Source organism: Lichenostomus cassidix, chromosome 5 (genome assembly GCF_008360975.1).
Source record: "Lichenostomus cassidix isolate B80296 chromosome 5, HeHo_3.0, whole genome shotgun sequence".
NCBI lineage: Eukaryota > Metazoa > Chordata > Aves > Passeriformes > Meliphagidae > Lichenostomus > Lichenostomus cassidix.
Genome location: NC_139486.1, coordinates 23,161,846 through 23,189,826, shown reverse-complemented (window position 1 = coordinate 23,189,826; position 27,981 = coordinate 23,161,846). Strand labels below are relative to the sequence as shown.

The 27,981-nt window shown below is 50.6% G+C and overlaps 2 protein-coding genes and 1 long non-coding RNA gene across 8 annotated transcripts; 1 reads left to right on the top strand and 2 right to left on the bottom strand.

The window, feature by feature from the left end:
* Positions 1-41: 41 nt before the first annotated feature.
* LOC146436153 (uncharacterized) lies at positions 42-2,350 on the bottom strand. The gene is made up of 2 exons (XR_014852547.1): positions 2,218-2,350; positions 42-952 (listed from the first exon to the last, which is right to left on the bottom strand). It is a non-coding gene; the product is annotated as an uncharacterized LOC146436153 (long non-coding RNA).
* LOC146436152 (acetyl-coenzyme A synthetase 2-like, mitochondrial) lies at positions 269-13,832 on the top strand. The gene is made up of 14 exons (XM_085061797.1): positions 269-581; positions 1,953-2,049; positions 3,237-3,436; positions 3,842-4,017; positions 4,851-5,003; positions 7,069-7,216; positions 7,579-7,716; positions 7,916-8,008; positions 8,420-8,532; positions 9,029-9,155; positions 9,824-9,951; positions 10,484-10,547; positions 10,880-11,001; positions 11,090-13,832. The coding sequence occupies exons 1-14, from the start codon at positions 269-271 to the stop codon at positions 11,261-11,263; spliced, it is 2,046 nt and encodes a 681-aa protein (XP_084917923.1). The 3' UTR covers positions 11,264-13,832.
* Positions 11,713-27,529, bottom strand: ABCD4 (ATP binding cassette subfamily D member 4). 6 transcript variants are annotated; one of them, XM_085061799.1, is made up of 19 exons: positions 27,431-27,527; positions 27,088-27,212; positions 26,843-26,970; positions 26,489-26,628; positions 23,190-23,306; positions 22,784-22,909; positions 21,876-21,926; positions 19,176-19,270; positions 18,109-18,230; positions 17,181-17,272; positions 16,909-16,998; positions 16,432-16,640; positions 16,058-16,149; positions 15,819-15,855; positions 14,630-14,679; positions 14,296-14,348; positions 13,868-13,944; positions 12,599-12,714; positions 11,713-12,432 (listed from the first exon to the last, which is right to left on the bottom strand). In XM_085061799.1, the coding sequence occupies exons 1-19, from the start codon at positions 27,523-27,525 to the stop codon at positions 12,337-12,339; spliced, it is 1,911 nt and encodes a 636-aa protein (XP_084917925.1). In that variant the 5' UTR covers positions 27,526-27,527; the 3' UTR covers positions 11,713-12,336. The 6 variants fall into 6 exon arrangements, with proteins under 6 accessions (XP_084917925.1, XP_084917927.1, XP_084917929.1 ...); XM_085061801.1 differs by lacking the exon at positions 27,431-27,527 and adding an exon at positions 27,314-27,395; XM_085061803.1 differs by having other exon boundaries at positions 11,713-12,714; positions 27,431-27,529.
* Positions 27,530-27,981: the final 452 nt, after the last annotated feature.

The following is a 27,981-nucleotide window of genomic DNA, read 5'->3' as shown; positions in this document are numbered from 1 at the left end:
ATTTTCAGCCCACCCCTTTCTCCTCCCTCACAGTGATTACATTTCTTTTTTCCCAGAGTGCTCTGGAAGAGAGGAGGAGAGGAACAAGGCAGGGCAGAAGGGGTGCCTGGGCACCCTGCATGAGAGAGCTGCTTTGTGTCCAGTCAGCCCAGGACAACACAGCCCCACCTTCCACAGGGGCCTGAGTCTTGCCTGGGCCAGGTGTCCTGAGCAGCTGTGAGGGCTGCAGGCACCCATCTCCTCTGTGAGAGGCAGATACCCTGCAGAGATGGCCAGACTGCTGGCCAGGACCTGCTGCTCCAAAGCTCTTTCTTGGGCTCCCAGATGCCCCCCTGGGTTGGTGGCTGCCAGAGCCTTGAGCCACGGGCCTCTCACTGCCTACATGCCTGAAGCCATTGCCTTCCCCAGACCCAAGGACCACCAAGACTTGTATAAGGTGTCAGTGGAGCAGAGTGACATCTTCTGGGGAGTACTAGGAAGGAGCCGGCTCACCTGGATCACCCCCTTCCACTCTGTCCAGGACTGCGACTTGTGCCAGGGCAGAATCTCCTGGTTTCTGGGTGGGCAGCTGAATGTGACAGGTAAGGAGGGAGGTGGACACGGGATCCTACCAAGTGCCTGCAGGTGCTTCTATGTGTGTGGCTTCAGCTCTGGGAATGTAGCAGAACACAAAGGTCTGGAGAGAGAGGGATCCCCAAAATGTCCAGTTAGTGCTGAAGTGGCTGTAGTGTAAGGTTGTGGCTGACCCTAAGGAAGCAACTGGGTTTCATTGGAGAGGTTGCAGCAGGATTGGTGTCTGCTGGGAGCTGGGTTGCTCTCCCTCAGCCCCTGAGGACCCCAGAGCAGCGCAGCAGCTCCATCCTGTATGACCACAGGCAGTAGCACCGAACCCTGTGCATTCAGCAGGCAGGCTTGCACTTGGTCATTCCTGCTCAGTGAAGGCAAGATGTAGCTGTAGAAAGCAAAATACAGGAAAAATGAGCCATACTGTCACCACTGTCGTGAGAGGCTCTTCTGTGGACTGGGGCTATTGCCTTAGCAGGGCTATCAAGGGAAGATACAGGGGCTGTGACACTGTGTCCTGCTCACAGTGCTGTTGGTCCCACTGTTCAAAATATGAGACAGACCTCTGAGAAAATAATGTGTTACATAATCTATTTGGAAAAGAGAGCAAGAGTTACTTGCCTTTGGGATTTGATATCTTACTGCTCCTCCTTTTGTGTTTATTTCTTTCTCTCCTGGAAAACTACAAATGGTCAGGAGAAAAAAGCTGGTGTGCAAACTGGGCCTGCTGCATTATCCCATGACTTTAGCAGGTTTAAGGAAAACACAGAGTGGAACAAGGCTTCTGAGGAAACTACAGCTGCCAGCAATGTGGGAAACTTGTTGTGGAAGAACTGCAGCCAAAGTCTCAGCTTACGAAGTCCCTGGAAAGCCAGGGGCTGTGCACTCTCTATTTACCCTGGCTCTCTTCCATCTTGGACAAATACACTCTGCAGCCTTCCAGTGCAGAACTTTGCTTTGTCCTACATTTGTTATTTAGGAGCACTGCCACTAAAAAACTGTCCTAGTTCAACCTAGAGGCTGCTGCAAGGCAGTGCTGGGGGAAGTGACGGCTTAGTTAATGTTTGCCAGGCACTCTGAGGGCACTGGGCATGTGACCTCCAAAGGGACTTCAGGCGTTTTGTGCCCTGGACTGCATGAGGTTGCAGTTAAGGAGGAAGCTGATAGTGGGGATTGGCAGGTTTTGGAGTGGTGAGGAGTGTAATGGGCTTGGGATGGTGCTTGTGATCTCCTGGCTGGTATCCACAAAGGTTGCACATGGCTAATACTGAGAAGACTCACACACAGCCCTGACTTTGACCTGAAAATGGGACTGCCAGTGTTGGCTTTATGAGAGGTAAGAGGTACTGAGGGTTGTTCTGTTAATAATGCTGGGTTTTCCTTTCCAGTGAATTGTCTGGACCGTCATGTCCATATTGCCCCAGAAAAAGTGGCCTTAATCTGGGAGAAGGATGAACCTGGAGAGGAGGTACGGGTGACATACAGGTCAGTAATTATCTCTCAACATATGAGAGGCATATTGCAGCATGCATGAACACTGCACAGGGCTCATCTGCTGGTATCTCTCATGTGAGGGATTGTAGCACCCCCTTACATGGATACAGAGTATGGTGGCTGTTGGCTTGCTTGTGCCGATGTGACACTTCAGCCTACCTCCTGATTAAATCCTCTGGGCCCTGAGGAGTCCCCACCCAGTTGCAGAAGGAGATGTAAGCCCCTTGGGGCAGCACTGCAATGCTTGTTGGTAAGACACACAGGAAAGTCACACAGGTGCCTTCCCATCCAGGTTCCTGTTGTCTAAACTTCTGAGTGAGTAGTCTGCAAAAAAGGCCAAATTCACAGCTGAAAATGTGTCAAGAAATCCCATGCTCATCCTCATGTCAGCAGTGCTGCTGGTTTTGGCTTTCTGGGGAGGAGCTGTCTGTCACGCCCTGCTAGGTTGGTCTGGGCTCCCCCACCTTCCAGCTTAATTTGCCTCCTCTCTGACTCACTGACACAGAATTCACTGAAATCCCTCTACATACAAAAAAAGTGCCTCTGTCCTCTCTGGCTTCAGGCCTCACATGACAAATATAACAATCCACCCCTGCCAATCCCTGTGCATGGAGAGCCCTTCCACAAAATGAGTCACTGACAGCCAAGCTGTGGTTTCTGGGAGGGAGCCTTCTTGGGAGAGGCATCTTTTGGGTCACTGCTTTCCTACAGCTGTTGTTCTTGCTGGGACAAGCTCTGAAGGACTTGACCTCAGCTTTAGCAAAGCAGGGGACCTTGTTTTGGAAGAAGATATCTAACTTCTCACATGTGGCCTCCAGTTGTGCAGGGTAATGTGTCACACCAGTTGTACAGGTTGGTAAGAAATGTGCAGGCTGTCATTGGGAAAGTCAGCTGAGGTGTTGTGGGTTTGCTGAGCCAGAAGAATTGCCAGTGGCTATTGCTGTACTGAAATCATTCTAATTTATGTCTTTTCCATAAATAATGGCCTGTGTTAGAGACTGTCTTCTCCTTTCCTTTTCACTGATTTTTACAGTTCTCCCATGGACTTCCAGAGTGAGGAGGGTTAGGGTGTGTAGGGATATAAGCTGTGTCCTTGTGACTTTGAGGCCCCCCATCTTTATGCACACAGGTAAGATTTGCAAGAAAGTCTCTAACTGTGTCATTGCTTCTTTGGGCAGGGAACTGCTGGAGCTGACGTGCCGTCTGGGAAATACCTTGAAACGGCAAGGGGTGAAACAGGGTGATAGGGTGACAATCTACATGCCCCCGTGCCCACTGGCTGTGGCTAGCATGCTGGCCTGTGCCCGCATTGGGGCTGTGCACGCTGTGGTGTTTGCTGGCTTCAGTGCAGAGTCCCTTGCTGACAGGATTCGGGATGGTAAGAGCCAGTGGGTAACAGTGACATATTTCCCTTGGGGGACAGTGCTGAGCTTGTTGGTTCAGCACCTGGGGGGCTCAGGGTTGTGTGGATGGCAAAGGTTTGCTGAGTAAGACTCCCTGGGCACTCTGAGGGTATTCTGACATAATGTATTGACATAATGAACTGGTTTTCTTTCATCCATGGGACTGAAGGACTGGGATACAGTGTCTCCTGTAAGGGGATATAACACAGGCAGAAATGAATGGGAAACCAAGATGCAAGGCTGCTGTTTTTGCTAAATGAAGGACATGAGTACCAAGGGCTGTGAGACAGAGAGAGGTGAAGGGTTGTGGTAGAGCCAGACTGCTCTGTGACTGGTGGTGAGGGGCACAGTTGCTTACGTGGCTCTTCTGTCTTCTGCAGCCCAGTCAGAGACGGTGATTACAGTGAACCAGGGGCTAAGAGGTGGCAAGGTTATTGAGCTAAAGAAGACAGTGGACCAGGCTGTGAAGCAGTGCCCCAGAGTGAAACGGGTTCTGGTTGCCATGAGGACCACCAGCAAGGTTCCCATGACAGCCCTAGATGTGCCACTGGAGGAGGTGAGAGGCTGCCCAGCGATTTTGCCACTTCTCCTGGGCAAAGTGCTTGCTCTGGGTGCAGGGACAGTGGGTGGAGAGAGGATCTTGCCTGGCCATGACAGTTTTGCTGGCATTGGCACAATCTGGGGACGTTTTCCCACAGCAGCAGTGGTAGTCAGAGCTGCACATGAGTTCAGGACAGTCCCAGCAGCCGTCAGGATGGGCAGCTGGTGTGTCTTCCCACACTACCAGCCCTGTACTGTCAGGGGCAGGCAGTGCAAGCCAGAGAGCATAGCGGGGCTAGAAACATACCAGACATGGCCTGCTCGTTTGTGAACTCAGCCTTGGACTGCCACTGCACTGTCACACACAGGTCTGCTGGTGGACCTGGCATGTGCCTGTTATCCGGGGCACACAGGCTGGCTAGGCTACCAGCATGGAGCACAATTTCTGAACAGATAAGCCCCTGCCACACATTTCTTCTGGCTCCCTGGAGCTGCATAGCAGTCTCCCCACCTCTGCTCATCACATCTCCAAGAAACTATTGCTAGAAGGGCTTTGTGGAAGACTTCTGTGCTGGTCAGAGCAGTGGCAGCGTAAAAATAGCTGCTTCTCATTCAGCAGGTCTGCTCTAGCTGAGGAGAGCGTTTGTCAGCTCAGCAAAGCTAAAGGGAGTTCAGGCTGCTGAGGAAGGTGAGCAGAAGTGCATTGGCAGGGAGGATGTTTGTGGGGAGAAGGGAGGCACAGGTGCTCAGAGGGGAGGGACACTCTGGAGAGAGGTGCACAAGCAGGTGTGGGGACAATACAGGGGAGGCTGTGAGACCCTGAGAGAACTGCTGTGCTCTTTCTGGCAGGAGATGATGAAGGAGGATACATGCTGTGAGCCTGCTGTCATGGACAGTGAAGACATGTTGTTTCTTCTCTACACATCAGGCAGTACTGGCAAACCCAAGGGCTTGGTTCACTCCCAAGCTGGTTACTTGCTGTTTGCTGCTCTCACGCACAAGGTAATAGATCCCAGCCACAAAATGCTCGTGAGCCAGCAGTTCATAGTGCAGGGAATAGACATGCTCCTTGTTGCATTGCAAGCTCATCTGCATCCAGTGCAAAGCCTTTGGGAAGCCCTCCAAGCTCCAGCAGACATCTGCCTACAGGTGGTGCTCTGTAGCAGGGTCTCCCAAATACATACTGCTCTGATCTACCTTCTTGGCTTTCTTGTTTCTTTCTTTCATTGTCCCATACTAAACAGGAGCATTGGATAGAACGCTCAGCCTTGCAAGAGTAATTTTATATTACTGGGTGAGGAATTTGTTTGTTCCTAGAAACTGTGGCTTGTTTTGCCTAAGAGTAACTACCCCAACTCAAGTGGGAGATCAAAGGTGGTGTTCTGGGAGGAGCACATTTGCAAGTCTCCGTAAAAGCTGGTGAGTGTCCTCATGACAAAGGGTCTATATCTGAAGAGTGTGGGTCATCTTTGGGAAGAGGAAAGCCTTTAAGCACGACACACGAGAAAGCAAACTCTAACAGAGCTGAATAAATGGGCACTGAGCCCCGCACACAGATGTGTTTGGCTGCAGGAGTGGTTGCAAGAAGCATTCCTATGACACAATGTTCTGTGTAAGAGGGAGCTCTTAACTGAACAGTCCCTTAAGTTTGGACCTGGCTCTTCCTGAGCCTGACTGCAGTTCCAGTAGCACCTCAGACCACATATCCTGTGACAAAGCAAGCTCAGGGCTGGCTGGGTCTTCTCTCTTAGCTGTGAGTGCTGACAGCTATACCTCCTGGGGTGTGTGCCAGAGGTGTGGAAGCCCTTGGTTTTCCTGTGAAAGCTGTACCCAGCATGATGTGTGACCCTCTCAAGACCATCAGAGCAGGTTTGCAAGAGCTAGAGCTGTCATTCCAGAATGGCAGTGCAGGGAGTGAGCAGCTTGTGGCCATGTTAGCTCCCAGGAGCACTGAAAACTTGGACACAGGGCTGACATGCTCAGATCCCTCAGTTGGATGGGGCAGACTGCTGCTACTGTAACTCACTGCTCCACTAAAAAGAGACAGAGGAACCAGGGGAGGCTTCCATTATGGCACCTTGGAACACTTGAGGCCCTGGAGTCCACTGATGGAAGCCAGCAGGCAACTGCAGGAAGAAATGAGAGGGTCTGAAACCACAGAAATCAGCAGAAAGCAAGAAGTGATAGGCTACTGGGAGAGTGGCCCCTAGGAAGGTTTCCTGGCACTGAGTAAATGAAAGGAAGAAGAGCACTTTAGGAAGCTGGTTGTGTTGCTGCCAGTATGGCAGCACTCAGTTCTGCCCTGCACAGAGCAGTCATCACTCCTTCATGTTCCAGCCTTGCAGCCATCGGTCTCATGAGGAATAAATGGGGCAGTGGGAAGAAGAGCTTGCTCTACTTTCTTCCTGCAGGCACAGGACTGCACTCACTCAGCTGAGATGGAGAGGTTCCAATTCTTGTGAGCAGGCTGGGGTTTCTCTGGGCCAAGGCATCACATGGTCCCTCTGCTTGCTGCCTCACTGCTCCTGTGCTGGGCTTCTTGCTGAGCTCAGGGCATTTTGAGTGTTTACTGCTCATTTGGAGCCCAGCAGTGCCTACAGGAGGCTCATGGAGTCCTCTACCACTTTGGCCTTGCCTACAACTTCTCTCCTTCCATGTGGTCATGTAAGTAGAGAGGAACCTTCCTTACCCAGAAGGTTCTGTTTTGATGCTACAGGATACTTAGGTCAACCTTGCTGGTCTAGATACCAGCAAAAGGAAGGAAAGGCTGTATCTCTCTCCATTGGAAAAGAGCAAATTTGACTGAGGTTTTTTTTTTTTTTAAAGTGTCTGTCTCCTGCACCTTCACAGTATGGGGTTTTTTTTAACTTCAATTTTATTTAAATTTTTTTCTGACATTTTTTAAAAAAACTTTTTGCAGGAAGAAGGTGTCCCTGCACAGGTGGTAGAAAGACAGAAGAACACAGTAATGTTCGGGCTGACAGACAGTACTCTGCTCCTTGTTGTCCCCCTTGCCAGGAGTACAGACCCAGGTGATATCCCTCACTGTCTCTCTTCTTTTGTTCAGTATGTGTTCGACTACCATGACAGGGACATCTTTGGCTGTGTGGCAGACATCGGCTGGATCACGGGACACACCTATGCAGTCTACGGCCCCCTCTGCAATGGTGGCACCACAGTCCTTTTTGAGAGCACTCCTGTCTATCCTAACCCAGGTGAGTGAGATGACTCAGGGGAGCTGGGACATTCCACAGCACCCTGAGACCCACAGCAGGCAGGGAGCTGGCAGCTTGATGTCAGGACACAAGCAGCAAAGGCTATGTTGCCTCAGCAGCAGACCAAGGCTGTGCCCAGTGCAGAGCTGCAAGAGGAAGAGTCTTTTCCTCTGCTTAGGAGGCCACTGCTGCTTCTCCAGGGGTGCAGCTGTTACTCCCTCTCCCCCTCTGCAGCAGGAACTGTAGCAGAGCTAGCTGATGTGAAGAAAAAGGGGTTGCTGCTGCTGCTCCTGAACTTCTTCTGTCCTTCCTACCATCATATTAACCTGTGTGGATGCTAACTGGCCCTGTTTCCATTCCAGGCCGCTACTGGGAAACAGTAGAGAGGTTAAGAATTAACCAATTCTATGGGGCACCCACTGCCATCCGCCTGCTCCTGAGATATGGTGATGAATGGGTGAAGAAGTACGACCGCTCTTCTCTCAAAGTGCTTGGCTCAGGTAAGTGCAGCAGCATGGGCTGGAGCAGCAAATCCTTGGACATCACATTGTGCCTCTTCCCACAAATGCCAAGAGCAGCAGCACATGAGACCCCAAAGTCAGGAGACTGCTATTTGGGAATGGTGCTGCAAGCTGTCTCTGGGAAGCTCTGTGCTAAACCTGATCTTTCAGCTCTGCCCCCTTGTCTTTCCCCTTGCAGTGGGGGAACCCATCAACAAAGAAGCGTGGGAATGGTACTTCCATGTGGTTGGCGAGACACGATGCCCAGTAGTTGACACTTGGTGGCAAACTGGTGAGATGTGTATGATTCCTTGTTCCAGCTTCTGTATTGTTCCAGCTTCTGCTCTCCCAGGCTTTAGTAGTGACCTGCTGCATTGCTGGCCAAGGGATAATGGTTGTTGTCAGTCCTGTATGAGCAAGGCTGTAAGGGCTCATGAGCACCCAAACATAAAAGAGGAAAATACCTTTTAAAGCTAATCCAGACAAACACAGGGATTTGATGGTACATCTTGGCAGATCCCTGCTGAATTAAATGAGCACAATCATCCTTCTGCAAAGTTCCTTCCCGAGCTCTCTGGCAAAGCCAGCCCAAGCCTGTGCAGTGTGTACTAAGGAACAGGGCAAAGGTTGTTGGCCAAGCAGTGCTACTTGGTGCTCCTCTTGTCCTTGATTTTGATGAGCATTAAGGTTTCTTTTCCTTCAGAAACAGGAGGCATCTGTATCTCACCCCGTCCTTCTAATCCTGGCGCTGAAATCATTCCAGGCATGGCTATGAGACCCTTTTTTGGGATCAGCCCCTCCCTCTTGGATGACAAGGTACATTTATAACCTGCAGTCCTGGCACTGGCTCAGCCCCCTTTCCCCCAGGTGCTTGCAGTGCATACTTGCTGATAGGACTGGAGATCTGTAAGAGTGTCTTTCCTGCTCATCTCTGCTAGACAGCAACCTTCCTTACTGGAAAGGGACAAACAGGGAAGCTATTCTTCCAACTAGTGCAAGAGTTGAGTTGTTTTCTAGCTTGAACTGTCCTGACCAGTGAGGCTGTGTTTGGGCTCCCTGCATGCCTTTCCAAGGTGAGGTAGCTGGGCAGGGATGGCCAGCCTCCTTGGAGGGGCCTTGCATCCCACCATGTGAGGCAGTTTGTTGCAGACATATGCTGGGAGAGACTAAGAAACTGTCCTGTTGAAATGAGAGGTGCAGGACCCTCCTCACTGCCCTCCCTTATATTTCCATCACAGGGTTGATTAACAGTCAGTCATTAAACATCCCAAGTGCCTTCAGGCATGGTTACTAAAAGGAAACTATTTTACAGGGAAATGTCCTTCTGGAAAATGATGTCTCTGGAGCTCTTTGCATCTCACAAGCCTGGCCAGGTATGGCACGAACCATCTACAATGACCACAAGAGATTTCTGGAAACTTATCTGACTCCTTATCCAGGTAAGGAAAATGTGTGGCAGGACATTTGCAGACATATTTGGTTGGGTATGACTGGTCTGCTTGGTGGCTTTCTGTATGGAGGCAGGATTCAGGAGAGCTGGTACTGCTGCTTTGTTCTTCCAGAGCCCCTCCACAGTACTGAGGCCTTTTGTCTCCCCGGGCCTGATATCACAGGACTGCCCCTCATTGACCTTCCCCATTGGCTCACACATTGTTTGAAGGCAGTGCATTTGTCCTTTTGCCCCCAGTTCCCCTGAGACTCTTGGTGCATCTCTTGCAAACCCCGTCAGCTTCTGTCAGTCACCCCGAGGCACTGAGCAATACCAAGAGTCTGTGTGTCTTGATGTGAAGCAAAGAGGAGAAGCAGCAAGACCACAGGCACCTGCACTGGAGTAAAGTGCTCACAGCACATGGTGATGAGGTAGGCAGGGCATTAGCCAGTACACTGCAGAATGAGGGAAGAAGCCTGATGATAGAGCAGGTACCAAAAGAGGCAGAAGACTAACAAGGAAGATAGGCACCTTTACCCCAGGCAGTTGACAAAGGAGCAGAGTACACAGGCCCTGGTGCCAACACAGGGGAGGAGGGGGAAAGGTGAGAGTATGGCGGCTGAGCAGCTCACATGCTCCTTGCAACCAGTGATTATGGCATGGTTCTGGCCACTGCAGGGTTTTTCTTCACTGGAGATGGTGTGTATCGTACCAGTGAGGGCTACTACCAGCTAACAGGACGGCTGGACGACATCATTAACATCAGTGGGCACCGGCTGGGCACTGCAGAGGTGGAGGATGTTGTGGTAAGAGGTGTGGGTGGGAGGTAAAACCATCCAAGGATACAGCAAAGGTGCACTGGTGGTGCTCAGGAGGACTCTCTGAAAAATACCTGGAGAGAAATATGCTGCTGCTGTGGCAGCAGGGAACAGTCATGCAGTCTTGCCTGTGGGAACAGCTTCCCAACCTTTTCCCTCCCATTCTGGCTCTCCAGTGAGGGAGGGACAAAGGCTGAAAAGGTTGATTCTGTGTGTGAATTCCAAAGAAGCAAACAGATACGTTAAAGAGGAGCATCTGTGGGACCTGGTGGAGCAATCTGTAGGCACTGAACAAGTTCTACAAGGTTCAAGCTTAAAGCAGTCAGGGACAGGGGGAAAAGACTAGTGTTTGCAGACCTACTGAGGCAAGAAGGAAAAAAGGATGGAGACCACCTGAGGCCCTTCCATATCTCTCTGCATTATTGTGGGCTGCAGCAGCCAAGCCAGGTCAGGGCAGCTCCCAGGTGGCAGCCAGCCTGCCAAAAGCTCTGAGCCAAACCCCTGCCCTGTTCTCTTCCAGAATCACCATGTGGCAGTGGCGGAGTCTGCTGTCATTGGCTACCCACATGAGATCAAGGGAGAAGGTAAGATGCTTTCTTTCCTGCCCCAGAACATCTCTCCTGGGGCTAGGGCACTGCAGTGGGAAGTGGCACTGGTAGTAATGCTGGGTCCACACCATACAGCATGTTAGGGCGGGTCTCAGCACTGCCATCACAACCTGCATCTGCACTGGAGACCAGCTAGGCTTTGCATAAGGTGGCAGCAGCACCACCATGGCCAAAAGCATTCACAGATTTCACTACAGACCATCCCCTGAGGCTACCAGCAGAGAGGGACCCTCCTGGCACTAGGTCCAGGCAGGGTCTCAGGAGCATGTTATGCACAGTGCTCAGTAATGTGGTGGTCCTTCTGCCAGGAGCCTATGTGTTTGTTGTGCTGAAGAAGGACAGTGGCTACACACAGGAGACTCTTGCTGCTGAGCTACAGGAGCTCATCTCAAAGAAGATTGCCAAGTACGCAGCTCCAGATTATGTTCAGGTAACGCAAGCAAACTGGTCCAACACCCACAGTGGCAGATTGGCCAAGCCCTTTGCCTCAGCCTTGACTCTGCTCCTCCCCATCACAGGTCACACATCGGCTGCCCAAGACACGCTCGGGTAAGATTATGCGTCGGGTGCTACGGAAAATTGTGGAGAACAAGGCCAGTGAGCTTGGGGACCTAACCACCCTGGATGACCATGAGGCTGTGCAGCAGATCATAGAGGGACACAAGCACCTTGTGGAGCAGAAGGGCCACTAACTTGGGTCTGCCAGCAGCCACCTCCTCCTCCTTCACTGCAAAACCAGGAAAACATCCAGAAAAGCTGCTAAGCAAGTGGTGGCCAGAAAGTGCTCAGACTGCACCTTCACTGCAGTCTTGAAGTGGCCTCTCCACAACACAGGAACCCTCAAAACTGTCTCCACACACCTATGTGAGACGGGAGAGAACATAACTCAATATAGGCAGAACAGTAAGGGGGGGACAAGCTGTTTCCTCCCATGAAAGCAGAGGGCAAAAAGCCCTCCTTGAGGTTCTTTGTGCCTTGGAGTAGCTGCAGAGGCAGCAGCAGGCAGGATGTCCGGCCCTGGATAGAGGTACTACTTCTACCTCTGCTCTGCTCTTCAGCAATAATCTTGTTCAGGACCATTGCCAATATACAAGCATCTCCCCCAAAGCAAACCCCAGAAAGAAAACACACAGCAGTCTGGTTAACAAATACTGACTCTTCTCTGTAAAAAGTCTGAAAACAGGCCCCAGATTTTAATATAAAAATGCTTCTCTCACCTGTAACTGTGTGTTATGAAAAGAGCAGAGACATGCCCCTTCTCTCTATCTGCATTCTCCTCCCCTTGTCTCCTGCTGGGAAACACAATTCTCAACAGAGTCAGAAGGTACATAAATCTGTTCTGCAGAGCTGTGTATCAAAAACAGAGCTCCTAGCAAGGCACAGAGAGCAGAAAAGGAGGCTGCATTCTAGCCTCACACCACTGCATCCTGGACAAAGTGGAGGTTTCTTTGGCCATTGTTTCTACAAGACCCATAAGGCAGCATCTTCTCTCAGGGCAGCCTAGCACCTCAGCTCCTTTCCCCCGTGAGAGCCAGGGAGACAGAATGAGGCTGGGAGAAGGATAGCATAGCTGTGTCTGCTCTTGGCAGAACCCCACACCATGAGTTCAGACATAATCGATGTCCATCAACAAAATCCAGAACCAGTCTTGCACTGTTTGAATCCTTTGCTGACACAGCTGCTGGCTTGGCAGCTCCATGTCTGCTATTGAGAGCTGTTCCACACATATGCAGGTTCTGTGGCTCACCAGACAAGGGCATGTTTTTCAGTGTCCTTCCCCAGCAGGGAGCCGCTTCATCTTCTCACATCGAGTGAGCTCCCATCTTCCCTCCCCATGAAGTTTCAAAATCCAGCTGTGGAACTGCAATTCAATAACACAACATTGAATGATGTCTCTACAAGGGCATGGTCCACCCACAGTGAAGTCCTCTAGCCTTAGTCACTCCCCTCTGCTCACCAAAGACCCTCTCTACATCCTCTGTCTCGCCACCACCAGGGAGGCATGGAGCACTGCCTCCCTGTCTCACCTTTTCCAGGCTGGGTCTGTGTCCCACACTGATCAGTGTCATGCCCAGCTGAAGGCACAGACGGTACAGTTCATGCTCCACCTCTTCTGTCAAGGCGCTGGTGGCTTCATCTAGCACTGAAAGAAAAGTCATAAGCCCCACAAATCCTCTCCCAACCAAACATGTCCTGCAGGCAAGAGCAGCACTTCCCAAGAACATTTCACATACTAACTGGAGTTCACCAAGAGCATCTGCAGAAGGCAAGTGAGAAGAAACCTGGACTCTGGTATTTCTCTGCCACAGCTGGTATCAGTCAACTAGGAAACCTGTCCTTCCCCTGAAGTGCTTGAATCCAACCAAACCACACCATTCACCTCATTCCTCTTCTGTAACAGCTGCCAGTCACTGCCTCAATCCCCATCATTGCAAAAGCCAAGACATGACATTCTTCAGGCCGGCCATGTACCAGCATGTCAGGCTGAACAGCAGCCAGTGCAGTCTTCCAGCACAGACCCTACCTGGAGCACATAGAATGGCCTGTGGTACTTTTCTGATCATTAAGGGTAAAGACTACAGACCCAGAGCAAATAAATTCAAATAATCTCTACAGCTTTTAGTTTGCAATCCACAGGCTCCCTCTGCCCAGACAGCACTGAGTCGTGCTACAGGTTTCAGAGTAAAGAGAGGTACTTACATGTAGCTACCTGCTACCAACACTGGCTCTGTTCACCCACATCCAACCTGGCTGTCATGGCAAGTCCTCCAACAGCTCACCAAGCCCCTAGCAGAGACTAAGGAATCGGCCTTATCAGATAATCACAGATGCCTCTGTGATCTCTCAGGACTGTTTCTCCCACTGCTCCTTGTCTTTTGCCACGCCAGGGCTAAACTTTCCATACTGCCCCACAACCCTACAGATGTTTGTGAGCTTCAGATATGATAGCTGTTGCCACTCTCCCCAGCATATGCACTTCTTTACATAGCAATTGGTGAGCAAGATGACAAAGGACTTCTGGTGCCACTGGACCTGGACCACAAACATTAATCACTAGCTTCCTAAGATGAAAATGTGTTACACACAGCCTCTTGATTTACCACCCTCCACACAAAGAATGAAATGTTTTCACACCTGAATCCTCTGTGTGCTATGCTGCTAAAAGAATGGCCAAGACAAAGCATGTTCCTAGCACAAAACAGATTTCATGAGCTGCCTCTGTATCAGCTTCTCTTTGTATCAAAGGCCTTGCCTTTTTTTTGCCCCTCTTTTCTTTTACTGAGTCAGTAACTCACCTGCATATTTTGGCTGGAGGTAGAAGAGCCGTGCAAATGAGAGCCTCTGCATCTCCCCTGGGGACAGGATGTCATACCTGCAGCAGGGTCGAGATTCAACACCTCCCTCAAGAAACAGAGCTCATTTGCTGAAAATCTTATGGCTTCTGGTACCAGAGACCAGCAAACAATTATCCCTGTGTGTCCCTTGTGCCTCCCTCCATGCTGGGACTGACTTTGCACCCCTGTGCACAGTCAGCTGCCTGCAGAACACCACAGCTGGTGATTGTTGGTGTAGATGCTTGGGGCATGAAGGCTCTGCTCCTGTATAGTGTCCACGTCTCACAGGACATAGATAGACACATAAACACAGCAGCAATGTGCGTCTGCTTAGAAGTGTTCCCCACTCAGAAATCACCCAAATTCACACAGATGGTGAGCTCCCTTACCAGTTCCAGTCCACCGGCTCATCCAGTCCTCCAGCCCTTGCCAGCAAATCAGTCTACAGAGAGCACAGCAGACTTGTGAACAAGGTCCCCAACCCTGTCAGCCTATGGCCCTGAGCATAACCACCCCTTCTCACCAGTCTCCCTTTCCCCACTTGAGCTGAAGTTCTACCATCTCTCCTCCTCCTTCTGTTCTATAGACAGTTGAGTCCCAGCTACAGTCCATGTCTCCATGTAAGTCCAGCACACAGTCATGCTGTGCTGCCACAAAACATCATCCCTTCTTCCCTCACTGGTGGCACTGCGAAAGAAGGCAGCAGTGCTACCAGTGACTCACCAGCCCAGCCAGCTCCAGGAATCGCACAATTCTCTCATCATCTGCAGACCCTAGGAAGAAAGCCATACAGCATAAGCAGAGGCAATGTGTGCTGAGGCCACTCATTGCATGGAGGAGTTGGTGGGGCAGGAGGGAAGAATTGGAGGATCTCAGGAAGTTCAATGTAGTTGACCTGACCACTTAGTTATGCCAGATCCTGAGCTTTGGCACAGATAGGCCCCAAGACTGACCTTCCTTAAGAATGTTAACCATGCCTATGAGCAGCATGCCAGGAGGTAGCTGGGCTCCACAGATACACCTGAGATTTGCCTCAGTCCAAGGCTACAGACAGACACAGCCAGAGCACGAGGATCCAGGCTTCAACTGCCAAGGCCCTGCCGGCAGTTGCTCTCTTAGGCTTGAGAGTGCATACTGCAAGTGGTGGAGTCATGGGAAAGGAGCTCAGGTAACAGCCAGCAAAAGGACTCTATGTGGGAAGAGGAAAACCTCAGGGTGAGTCAGCTGTGGAGCAGAACATATACTTGAGCTGCTACAGTCAGCATCTGTGGCAGTTGAGTAGAAGGGCCGTACATCTGCCATGGACCTCCCTGAAGCTGCTGGAGAGCTGCAACAGTAGCTGATGGCTGTAGTTACTCTTAGCAAGATTGTGACTCCCAAGTGTTTGAAAGCAGCAGGTAACACTGCTGGACATCTCAAGCTACAGCAGACCACATGTGGTCTGGCTTCAGAAGAAGGCTGGGGAGAGAAAAGATCCATATATTTTGACCACAACAGTGTGTAAAGCCCTGGGACATAATTTTGAAAATGTGGAACAGTAAAAGATGGAGGTGGATGGAAAATAAGATGAAGGCAAATATGGCTTGATGAAAGTCAGGCTGTACCAAACAAATCAGATGTATCTCAACAGCAACATAAATCATGTCTAGCACAGTAAGAAGAGCATGGCCAGCTCGTCCTCTTTGTACTAAGAGAGTAAGTTCTTATCAAGTGAGTATGTTCCCTCCCTAAAGGGAGGGGACACAGAGATGACCTTAACATACACAAATCTAGGGAAAACTAGAGCAACAAAAGCAAAATGGATGAGTTGAGTGTTCCTGATGGGACACAGCAGGGGAGGAGCTGCACTGGGTACAGAACAGTGAGCAAATACCACAGGGTTGGTTAATTGCTCTAATGGATTTCCACAAACCTGAAAGTGGATAGATCTCCTTCAGGGGATAGATCACCTGTTTAACAGAGCAAAAGAAACCATGTCAGAGGGAGCTGGACACTGTCCATGAGAGATGAAATAGCATGACCTCAGGCACAAGAGGGGCAGTCACAGGCATCCTCTCTCTTGCAGGCATGTCTGCACCCCACAGGTTTGTAGGGCATGACCACAGCTGGGAGCAGAGCTGAAGCCAGAGCAGAGACAGCCCCTTGGCTCACCTGCTCGCGCAGGCTTCCATCAGTGAAGAAGGGCCGCTGCGGTAGGAACATCACTCCCCGAGGGCCAAAGCAAGTCAGCATCCTGATGCTCCCTGTACAGAGACACACATCACACCTGCAGTACCAGGTGACAACTCCCCACTGCCCCGTGTAGCCCTGTCCCATGAAGTAGCCAGCAAGTCCCCATAAAAGTGTGTTTGCAACACAGAGCAAGGCAACGAGAACCAGAGACTGTGATAGAGATGGGTAGCTCCAATCAGTGGATCAGTGACACATTTAACATCACATGGTGGCTCTGGCCTCACAAACTGCCACACTGCCACTTTCCAAACTTGGTTGAGAAAGAGAAGGCTGAGGCAAGTAGCAGTCCTTACCCCGTGTGCTCTCCCAGAGTCCTCCGAGGACCCTCAGGAGAGATGTCTTCCCTGTACCAGTGTTTCCCACAATCATCACACTGTTTCCTTGTGAGATCCTGAGGCTCAAGTCCTTGATTAGCAGCTTGCCTGAGGATGGTACTGAGAGTGTCACTCGCTCCAGAAGGAAAGCCGTGTCCTTTGGCACTGGGTCCTCCCCAGAATGGCTGCTGGGCCACCACCAAGACAAAGAACAAGAGATCCGGCAGTAAATTATCATGCTGAGATTGGCAAAGATCAGGCACCTTAGACCTCCTGTGCCTCTGTGAGAGTAGCCCTGCCCCACACACCCTGGGAATGACAATTCACAATAAGCAATGCCTGCTCCAACCAAACGCATGCAACAGACTGTGACACCAAGGGCCACCTCCATCCCATGGCAACCCCACACTCTGGCATATAAGCTGCAAGCCAGCCAGTTGCTGAGAGGCAACTCACCCATCCAAATCCCAACTGGTTTTGGCTTCTGAGTAGTTATCATTTTTTTTTCTGCCAAGGCTCAGCAAGGTCTCCTGCAGTTCACCAATCCTAGACACACAAGAGGTTGCATGAATGCCAGAGACAATTCCAGAAGCCTCCTCACAATATCCAAACTCGCCCATACTTTCATACAAACAACTGTTTCTTTTTTTTTTTTTTAGCACAGACCTGGGCAGAGTCTTGTCCTGCACTCCCCTTTCCTCCAGAGACGTGCCCAGAAAGAAGCTCACCTGTGTGTGTAGCCAGCTACATCAGTCACAGTGCTGGAGAGATCTATGAGCTGGCTGAAGCAGCCAATGAGGTAGATGGAAACAAAGGCATTCTGGGGAGAAATCACATGCCAGAGCAAGGGTAAGTGCTGAGCTGGGGCCCTGACCCTTACTCCATGACTGCAAGGAGGCGGCCAAGAAGTCCACACACATTTGGCCACATCAGCTGTCTCAGCAAGCTGAATGAGGGGTGGTGAAGTCACCCAGGCTGGTGGAACTGAAGATGACCACATCCGAAAGAGGCAGGGCATCCCTGTTCAGTACAGCAGTTTTTGCCAGGTGGACACGTCTTGTCACCCAGGGATGGTGTCTGCAGAGTACCTGTGGGCATGCTTGCCCCAAGTCACACAGATCCATGCCACCAACCCTGCCTCAGCACCGTATATGGCTCAGAACAGGGTGCCTCAGCCTGCAGTGTCCACTTAGCTATTTTTAGCTCTGCATTCTCTACCACAAGCCAGTTTTGAGCAACTGGTAACAAGTAAGGTCAGGAAGGTGAATGCAAGCCAGCTCAGCCTCACTGGTGGCCAGGATCACCACAGGCAGTAGCCCAATGCATAACCCAAATCCACAGCACTGCACAGATCCCATCCCCACCCACACTGCTGAAAACCAGAGACTTTCTGACCTCCTGGTTTTTCAGACATAGAGGTCTGAGCTGGGAAATGCTTAGGTAGATGTGTCCTTGACAGTTCTCACGCCCAAGTTAATCATATACCAGCTGGCCACAAGCTCCCATTTCCATGACACTGTGCGTAGGGACAGTCTAATCTAAAGGTCAAGTGCAGCAGGTTATCTAGCCCCAGGGTCACCAGCCCCACATCAAACCTCCATCCTCAGTGCCTGCTCACCCTCCACAACGGGGTCACAGAGATCACCCTTAGCTCACCTTGCTGACTAGGGCACTGAGCTCTGTTGGACTCAGGTCGCCGTAGACCCCAGAAAAGATAGGTATGGCAATCACCACGTAGCTCAGGATGCTGCCCAGATAGTCAAAGGTGTTGATCCCAACTGGGTAGAAGCACATTGAAAGAAGACAGTGAGTTAAAGTAGAAACCTCTCTCCCAGCGAGGCCCAAGTGCTGCCCCTGAGCCCAGAGGAAGAGCCATGTGCTTGCCTCAGCCCTTTATGATGAACCAGATCAGAAAAAACATTTCACACAGGCACAAGCACCAGGATGAAAATCCATTTGCCAAGCAAACAGCACTTTGGAGCAGGCCCCTGAGCAGAGAAACATCATCCAGACACACAGTGCAGAGACTACTGTGGGGCAAAAGCCACTTTGCCTGCTTGTTGCTACACTTCAGGGGCCTGGCTGACTCACAGTAAACAGGAGGGGAGGGCAAAAAGGAAGCTGTGGGGTGAGGTGGTTTGCCATGAAGCGTGTCTTGGGAGCACACAACAGGCAGAAAGACTTAAGATCCCAAATTCCCACAGACACCTCTGTTCAGGGTTCTCCCTCCCATACACTGCTCAGAAGCTCACTATGCTGCTGAGATTGGGAAGAACTGTCTTTATAGAGATCATTTAAAGCCAAAACCTGGACTCAGGAAAAAGGGGGAATGGATATTTTCAGGGGACAACTATGCTTAAGGGACAAGCTCTATAGGAAAGAAGTTTTCACAGCTCCAAACCACATACACAGTCTTCTCCTTCCCCAGAAATCCCCTTCCCTCTTCTCCTGGCCTTTGGACACCTGCCTCACAAAAAGCCAGATTCCTGCAGATTCTGGGTCCTCCACAACGTTGCCTCTTTATGAGGCTTTTACACAACAGGATTCCCATGTAGCACTGCAGGAGGCACCCTCTGTTCATCCCAGGGCTTTCATGTACCAGCAAGAACCAGAAGCAAACACAGCACCCACCCAACTGCTCTACCAGTAGAGTTCCCCAGCTTGTGGGCCACCACAATGCAGCTACCACACACCCCACTTTACCCCCCAAACTTGTCACTCACTGTATAGCCACAGCTCTTTGCCTATCAGTTCCCTCTGTGTCTTCAGCAGACTCTGCAGCCTCCGGTCTGTGCGCATATGCTCCACTCGCCCAGCCCTGTAAAAGAAAGATTGCAACATGCCACAGACATCCCAGGACCATGGGCTTTAAAACTGAAGCTTGGAACAGGTCTGGCACCTTTGCCTCCAACTAAGAAGCTCTTTATTGACCAGGAAGTGAACAGCTAGGAGTGCCTTCCTGAAGAGCATCATCAAGGAACTCTGGCTGAAGCAAGCAGTCCTGCAAATCTCTCTCAGAGCCCATGGCTACTGCTGTTGCAGTAGCAGATGAGGACAGACCAGACACTGTCAGCAAGGCTCCAGCCTAGAGCGATGCACACCCAAGGTCAGACACAGTTCCCAAACACAGCCTTGTTGGAAAAGAGGGGTGGTACTGCTACACAACTGGAGCCAGAAAGCAGAAAGCAGAGGAGAGTCCAAGATAATCAGCCCACATGGCCTGCATGGCCAGCAGCCCCAGTCCATCTCTTCCCATTCCCCACTCCACAGGAGTGGGACAAAGGCAAGTCCTGAGCAGTGCAACTCCCAGTGTGGGAACTCCAGCCCCACAACTCCCCCTTTCCCAGGGCTATCTCCATCAGGTCACTGACCACACAAGTTAGTGGTGATGCTGCAGTGGCCAGCCTGAGCCAGGAGCAAGGAGACATCTCGTCTCTAAATCACCACCTTCAGAAAGCTCCTTCCGCTGCTTCACAAGGCCTGGGCTGCCCTCAGGTGGCAAAATGCAGAGAGAGCTCCACATCTCACTTCAGACTCCCACCTGCCATGGCAGCTATTGCCCCTGACATGCCACACGGGCTTGTGCCCTCTACATAAACCAGGCTGCCACTGTGGTCCATGCAACAGGGGAGTCGTTAGGGCCCAAGAAGATAAGGCCAGAAGCAGCACAAAACCATCCAAATTAGGACTTTTGAAGTCTCATTTCTAAAGATTCTCAGTTAATAGAAAAATACATTTTCTTTCTCAAAAATGCAGCTGGTTAGAATTCAGTTTGGCATTACTTTATAACACATCTCAGGTAACTACTGAGCTGCAATCTTTGCTGTCCACATAATAGGAAAGGACAAAGCCTTGGATGCAATGAATTAAAGGCGAGAAAGGAACTGGAGACCAGAGCTATTATTCTGCTGGAGATGAGGAGAGATTGGTGTATTGGTTTCCTCTTTTCCTCCCATTCACTTCACTTTTAAAGCAAGTTTGCCAAAGGCTTAGTAACAAAAGAAGTAAAAAGGTGACAGTGCTCTGCTTTTGTTTTCTTTCTTTACCAAAACAACAGTTAAACAGTTTTAAGAGGACAAGATCACAAGCTAGAAAAGTCAAGCAATCAAAACCAGCTGCTCACCACATGCTCCTCCTCTTGCAGGATTCTAGGAATGCAACCTTTTAAAAAATTCCTTTATTTTTAATTATGATGCATACCATGAAAATGCCTGGTTGTGTACAGCTCAGTTAAGTTCTAGTTTCCCACAAAGTAAAGCTTGTCTACTAAAACACTACTGAACCAAGACATTCTGTTTTCTGGTATAATAATCCACTTTCCATTTTCTACTTAGTAATAGAATTTTAAAAAATCAAAATTGTAAGGAAAAGTACTGCAGCTTAAATAAGGGCATGTGATTAACGTATCTTCTCCATTACAAAAAATTATCATCAACCAGTATGAATCAACCAGTCCACAAAGAAATAACTCAGACTTGCCAGTGCAAACCAAGATTGATTTCAGTTACTTAAATTAGTTTCATGCCTGTCAATATAAGTTGTTATGAAATCAGTGATTTTGAATCAGACCACTTTGGGGACAGCACCACAACACTTGAAATGCCCACTCATTACAGCATGAAGGAGCCAAATACAGATCACAAGCAGGGAAGACCAGAGAGAGAACAGAGAGAACAGGTGCTACAGTTCCTGGAAGAAGTGCAATTTCACAACATGCAGGGCAAAGGCAGACTCGTGATAAGAGAGAAGCAACAACCTCCTGCCACCCCAAGACAAGCTACAGCAAATTCATGGCTCTTTTCCTGGGTTCTCAATATTTCTGTGAAACAAGCAGCAGCTCAACAGGCTTCAAAGCCATCACCAAATGGGGAAGGTACTGCCAGGCTCATGGTTGTGTACGCAGCTCTGGGGTAAATGGCACTGAGCACCAGTACAGTGTATGGAGGGTCAGGGCACAGACTGACCAAGAGGAGCAAGCAGAGGTAACGTGGCCAGAAAGCAGCTAGCACACCCACAGAAGACATGCAGGTTAGCAGCAGCAGGATGGGGCCAGAAGCAACATGCAACAAGTCCTCGGAGGAACCAGATGCAGTAAGACTTTTGAGCAATCTTCCAGGTAAGGACCTGGAAAACGTCAGTTAGTGGTCTCCAAGCCAGCACCAAATCTGCATCAGCCTCTGGGGATGTTAGAAGGGAGGCAGAGGAAAAATAGTTGTCTCCAGTTGCTGTGGATTATTTCTGCAGATGATGCACAGAATGCAAAGAACAGTGTCAGGGCAGTTTGATGCTGCAGTGGAATGGAAGGGATAGAAAGCTCTGGCTGCAGCAACAGAATTTGGGATCCTTTGGGATATGTGAACATAACAAGGATGCTCTGAACTGGACAATCCTTATGAGGATATAAAGAAATTATCACCACTAACCTGTAAAAAGCAGCTGGTTCTGCATTGACACGAATCTGCATGTGCTTGAACCTGTACAACCAAAAAAACATCATAATTGTGCAAAAATACTCAGTGAATTACGTAGCTAAAACCATTCCCAGAGAAAACTTGCGTTGCATCTGTTAGAGCAGTAATCTGAGGCATCTCTTGACAGAAATACTCAACAGGCTCATAAAGGCACCAGAGACCAAGGCTTAATACAAGGTGCCATCATTCTGGGCCAGCTCAGTGATGCATTTGTTTGGTATCCTGCTCTCTGCACACATCTTCTTAGCCTTTGGGCTTCCTGTCTGCTGCTAGTCCAGTATCTCCACCATACAGAATCACCGCAGCCAACTGCCCTAGGCTGGGCTCCCTGTGCCACAACAGCTTCTGCTGCTGTCCCTGGATGCCCTGAGCCCCAGGGAAAGCTACAAAGCCTCTGCTAAGCACACAGCCAACTCTGCGAGCAAGGGGGAGGAAGTTACAGAGCAAATGGAAAGACTGGGCTGTTTTTAGGAACACCGATGAAGGTGGTGGTGAAACAGAAACCTGATTTCTGTCAGTAGATGCAGTTCACTGAACCTGCATCTGCACCCAAGGAAGCTCCATGTGCAGTTTTCTTCAACACATCCCTAGCAGAGGCACCAGCAATGAGCAAACAGCCTGAAGACTGAGCTGTGAGACTGAACCAAAGGCATTGTCTGCCATGACACAACGCTGTGTATGGTTGGCAGGGGCTCAGTACACCATCTCTGAGGCACTATTGCACAGGCAGTGTACTCTGAGTGTGGGGAAAGTCACAGACAAGAGAAGTAGTTACATACACAGCACTGAATGGGGACAAAAATGAAGCTTTCATAGGAGCTGCCAGGAGAGAGTGAAAACACAGCTCTGCTAGGACTCACCTGAAATCCCCCTCCATTTTTTCCTGCTGCACAAGTTTAGACACAATTGGGCTCATCAATACTTTGTTTACCATTGTCCCAATGATGAAATACCCAAAGATGCTCACTGGACCTAGCCAGCCTGTGCTACAGAATAGAAAGAGAAATCAGTTAATAATCCAAGCAAAAGGATACTCCCGCACCATTAGGCTCAAGCAATCAGCTGTCAGCTCTCTTGGCTTTCACAGAAGTTTGGGGGCCAACATTGCACACCCCAACATCCTCAGCGCAGAATTCTCTTTGGAGTGTAAAGACCTCTCACTCCTGTGTACAAACATCCCTCTTGGGAGTTGTCACCTGGGTGGCAGGCTTCAAAAAAAAGAACACAGAAAAGAGATGTGCAAGCAGGGCCAGGATACATCCTTACCTGTGAAAGCACTGGTATGTGTAGTAGGCCAGTGCAAAGGGTGAGATGACGAGCTTGCTGGCCATGGAGCTGAGCTGCCTGCAGAACCTCTCCACATCCTGGCTGATGCGCTGGTCCCTGCTCAACACAAAGAGCCACTGACACCGTTACAGACCAGAAGCAAGAGCCAGTACTAAATCCCTAACAGGACACAAACCACCATGTTTCACTGCATGAACATAAGACAGGGTGTAGGTGAAGAACCCTGCCTGGGAAGGACCTGCAGCTCCCCCACAGGAGACCATTTTCATGGCCCAGCAGGACCCACCAAAGGGCCTTCTAGGCACCCAGGAAGAACAGCTCCTGCCATGGCTTTCACACTGTTCTTTGTATTTATCCCTTGTTCCACTTTCAACAACCTTGTTCAGCACTTGTGCTGAAGGTCCCCACATCATTGTCCTTTACTTCTCTCCTGGAACAACTCCCATACTACAAAAAACTACTGACTCCCCCTCTAACCTTCAGTACTGGGCTGAGATGCCATCAGACCCACCAGGACGGGCTAGGTCACAGGCCAGGTCTTCACCAGCTGTTGAATATTTGCAAACACTTCCATCAAAGCTGCCCTTCCACAGAGCCAGTCCGTTGGCTCTGCATGGAGTGCCTCTGGTCCCTTTGCTGCAAGGAAGTGCTTCCACCCACCCCAGCCCCCAAGAGCAGGCAGCAGCACGCCAAGCCCTCTCACCTCACTGGCAGCAGGTACAGAGGTGACAGACCCTCAAGTCCCATCTATCCCACAGCTGAGCAGGAGTTACACTTGGGGTAACTAGAAAGAATTTCAGTGTATTTACTCCCTCAGCACCTCATCTGTCCAGAGCATATGGATGAGGGCTTCAGCCGGCTGTGCTAAGCTCCAGGAGAAAGGCCATAACTGAATACTGGAGTCCAGAATAAAGAGCAAGCATGGACTCCCTGTTAGTCTCAGTGCAGATACAACCACAATGACATTCATCTCTCAACAATTTTGCAGCTCTGGAACAGCAATGGATTTAATTTTGGGGCAGCTCTCACCCTGACTGACCTTACAGTCATCATTTTTCCTTTTCCTCAGACTGTAATTATTCCCATAAAATTGTAACTCAATTGTGGTAAAGACTCATAGGAGGATATTGCTTTTTACAAGCTATTAAGCAACATGTAATGAAAACACATAAGCATCAACTCAAACACTTTGCTACGTGCCGCAAGTGTTTGTATGCCACTCAGAACCCACTCTTCCTTCAAAGTGGATGACTCTATGCATTTAACACTCAGTTTGGTTTGTACTGCATAATGGGAGGTCTCTTTGTTGCTCTAGTTTGTTCTCTAAGTACCTGGTGCAGGGAACAGACTCTTGTCAAGGAATTGCAAGATGATGAGAATTTTTGCAGTGGCACCAAAAATACACTAAACAGTAAGAATGAACATTGGAGCAGAAGCAAGGTGTAATGAGAAATACTCCCCAGTAATCCCACACATTTGGTCTGCAAAGGTCAGCAAAGTTGTCTCTTTTGCTGCAGAGCAGACTGACCCAGTTGCCTCCTACATTTCACTGTACAATGTGAACACATTCCCTAGTTAAAAATAAACCTGAGCAGAATAATCATGTGGTAAGGGGCCTCTGTCCTCCGTCTCCCCTCCCTGCTCCAAAGAAAAATACAGGCATGGAAGAGCTGCTGGCTTCAGTGTGCTGCACTGTCTTGGAAATGCTGCATGCCCTGGTATCACACATGGCTTTTTAACCTCTCCTTGCAACTCCACACCACTGCAAAACACTGTCAGAAATGAGCATTTAATGACAGTGGGAGTAAACCCAACAGCAGCCTGAAAGTGCATCAGCTTGATAATGATCATCTACTGCCAAACATGTAGAGCTCTTTGATCCAAGCTGAGCCCTCTCTCCTTGCTTGCTGCTCCCCCTTAGATACCCAGCATGTTTCCTTGCAGCAGCCACACAGACCACCCTGCTGTGCAATGAAGGAGAAATGACAGGCAGTCAGGAGCACCAGGCAGTCGAAGTGCAGAGGCTGCTTCAATTCTTTGAAGTTGCCACTATTAGTAAAATTTAAGAGTACCTGCAAGACAGCAATTTCTCACCAGGACCCTGGGCTTGGTCTCCTCTGGTGCCATCAACATGGTAAATGGCACCACTCCATGTAACAGGTGCCCCCTCCAGCAGAGGAGAGCTTTGAGTCTCAAAACAATTGTATAACAATGCATAATTTGGAAAGCATTACCCCTTGATTTCTAGTTTTTCATGAAGTATTTAATAATAACAACTTCAAATTCTGGAGAGGGGGAAAAAAGCTTCTACGTTGAGATTAGCTCAGTTGGTTAAAGCATGGTGCTAATAATGCCATGGATTCAATCCCTGTGTGGACCATTCACTTAAAGAGTTGGACTCAGTGATCCATGTCAGTCCACTCCAACTACGAATATTCTGTGATTCTGTGACCTCTCACATGATGTGTAACGTAGGATCTTTAGCTCTTCAAGCGCACAGCTCTGACAGCAGTGCCCTGTATGCAAGGACAGGCTGGAAGGCCAAGGTCCACATGCAGCTGTAAGGAAGGGATGCATTCAACTTTTGCTGCACAGCCTGGGTAGACCAGCAGCTCTGCAGTAAGCAGGACACTGCACAAAGCAAACTGGAGAGGGAACTTTCAGGGTGGGCTGGGAGAAACAAAGAGGGACTAAATGTTCCTCCTTCTCTTGTATTTCAAAGCACCCCTGACACTTCCTTCCTAGGAACAGGAAAAGGGAAATGCAGCCCTCATACAGCGCAAAACAAAGCCCTTCCTGGATGTGGCTCACATGGGTTATCAAACCACTAAAAAAACAACTGAACTGTGCTCAGCTGCAATTCTGGTGGTTGAAGTTCAAACAGAACAGGGACTAATGCACTGCCTGTGTGAAGGCATGGAGAGGCACTGCTGACTCCAGCCAGGCCCCTTGCAATGTCACACTGAGTGTCAAGGGTTGACTTTGCAGACGTTATGTTTTATAGCAGCACTATAAACATTCCTGTTCTGATGAGCATCCATTTTCCTTGCAACTGAAACATTCTGCCCCTAAAACCATCATGACCAGCAGTCACAGGAGCTCCCAGCAACAGGTATCACCTCCCATCAGGGTAGAAGAGGGTGCCTAGATTTGTGCCTAGATGGTAAAAGCTTCTAGGGCTCAAGCCCCTACCCAGAGACACAGAGAAGTCAGGCAAAGGTGCGCAGCAGCCCAGGAGAAGCCAAGCAAGATACTGAAAGAAGCTGCTGGCAGCCTACGGGTTATCGATGTCCTCACGCAGCACGTGCAGGCTGTAGTAGACCTGGCCTTGGAAGTAGCAGCTGTGGAGGTATTCAGTGAGGGATTTCCTCCAGTTCACGTACATCATGTTGCAGATAAACTGGTCAAAACTTTTTAGCTGAAACAAGGGCAAAGAGACAGACAGATAGAGATAGGTGAGAACAAACATTTCCCAAAATGAAATTAAAAATAGCAGTTTGTACTAGTGATCCATCTCACACCTAATGGAGCATGGGCATGGGCAGACTTGAATCCTGTGTGACCAGGATCATGCCAGAAGCCATGGGCAGCTTTCCCTACCTGTTCCAAGACACATGAGGCTCTGGTCTTACCGTGGAGTTCACAATGATCAGAGTCACGGCAACGGCAGTCAATGTTTTGAATCCGGAGAAATCCTTGTTCCCTAGGACCTCATAGTACTGACTGGGGATGACGCCGACCTGGTAAATAACCAGCTGCTCTGGAGGAGAAAGGCAAGCAAAGGAAGGAATTGAAGGACAGCGGTAACAAGGCAAGGTGGGGGAGCACGGGGAACAGACGTGGGGTGCAGTCCTCCATCCCCACCACCCAGCCTCACCCAGCAAGGCGACACCGAGCAGCGTCAGGAACATGAGGGCGCTCGGGGAGGGCCATCCAGGGAAGAGCACGGCCAGGAGCCGCAGAAACCGCCGCAGGAACAACCCGTCCAGCCGGGAGCCAGCCCTGCAACGGAGGGAGACGCGGGGACCGGCAGTGAGCTCGGGGGTCCCACCCCGCCTCCCCTCCGCCACGACCCGGCCCAGCCCGGCCCGGCCCGTCCTCACCGCCCGCCGGCCCCGGCGCCCCCCGCGCTGCCGCTGCCCCCCGCCATCAGCGCCCGCCGGACCGGACCGCCCGGGCCAGATCCGCCCCCGCGGGCGTTTGACATGAATATTCATCACCTCTCCTCGCCCTGCATCAGCCCCGCCCGCCCGCCCGCATGGGGGCGGCCTCCGCTGCCGCCGCTCCTGCGTGCTTCCTCGTGCGGCGTCACCATAGAGATCCCGCCCGCCAGCACCGCCCCTCCCGCGCGAGACCGAGCGGGAGCGCCCCCTGGCGAGGCGCCGCGCTGACCGCGGACACAGCGCTCCCTGGCGGCGCCGTGCGGGTGTGGTTGGTTAGCGCCCGCCCCGCCCCGCCCGCGGGGTCCCCACACAGCGGAGCCGGGAGGTGATCCCGGCGGGTTGTCCCGGCGCGGTGGATGTGCTCGCGTCCCTCACCTCCTCCCCGCCCGCCTGCTCACAGCGGCGGACCGTGGTGCCGGGCTGGGTCCAGGGCCGAGCCACAGGCTGCAGGGCCGGAGAAGCCCGGCACTAACGCCTCTCCTGAGGAAGGAGCGGGACAGGCGCGAGCTGATCCCTCTGGGAGCCCCAGGGGCTGAAGGACAGTCGCCGTGGGCAGCAGGTATTGCCCACCTGTCACAGGGGAGATAAGAAGTACCAGTACTGATTCT

Bases quoted from the DNA above. Each gene is read 5' to 3' on its own strand.
- LOC146436152 (XM_085061797.1), top strand. From the start codon at position 269: ATGGCCAGACTGCTGGCCAGGACCTGCTGCTCCAAAGCTCTTTCTTGG. The intron at 582-1,952 runs GTAAGGAGGGAG...TTTCCTTTCCAG, and splicing joins TGGGCAGCTGAATGTGACAG to TGAATTGTCTGGACCGTCAT. The intron at 3,437-3,841 runs GTAAGAGCCAGT...TGTCTTCTGCAG, and splicing joins TGCTGACAGGATTCGGGATG to CCCAGTCAGAGACGGTGATT.
- ABCD4 (XM_085061803.1), bottom strand. From the start codon at position 27,525: ATGGTGACGCCGCACGAGGAAGCACGCAGGAGCGGCGGCAGCGGAGGC. The intron at 19,271-21,875 runs GTTAGTGGTGAT...TTTCTTTTACAG, and splicing joins GAACCAGCTGCTTTTTACAG to GGCTGGGCGAGTGGAGCATA. The intron at 12,715-13,867 runs GTGAGTTACTGA...CTTTTCTTTCAG, and splicing joins CCTCCAGCCAAAATATGCAG to TGCTAGATGAAGCCACCAGC.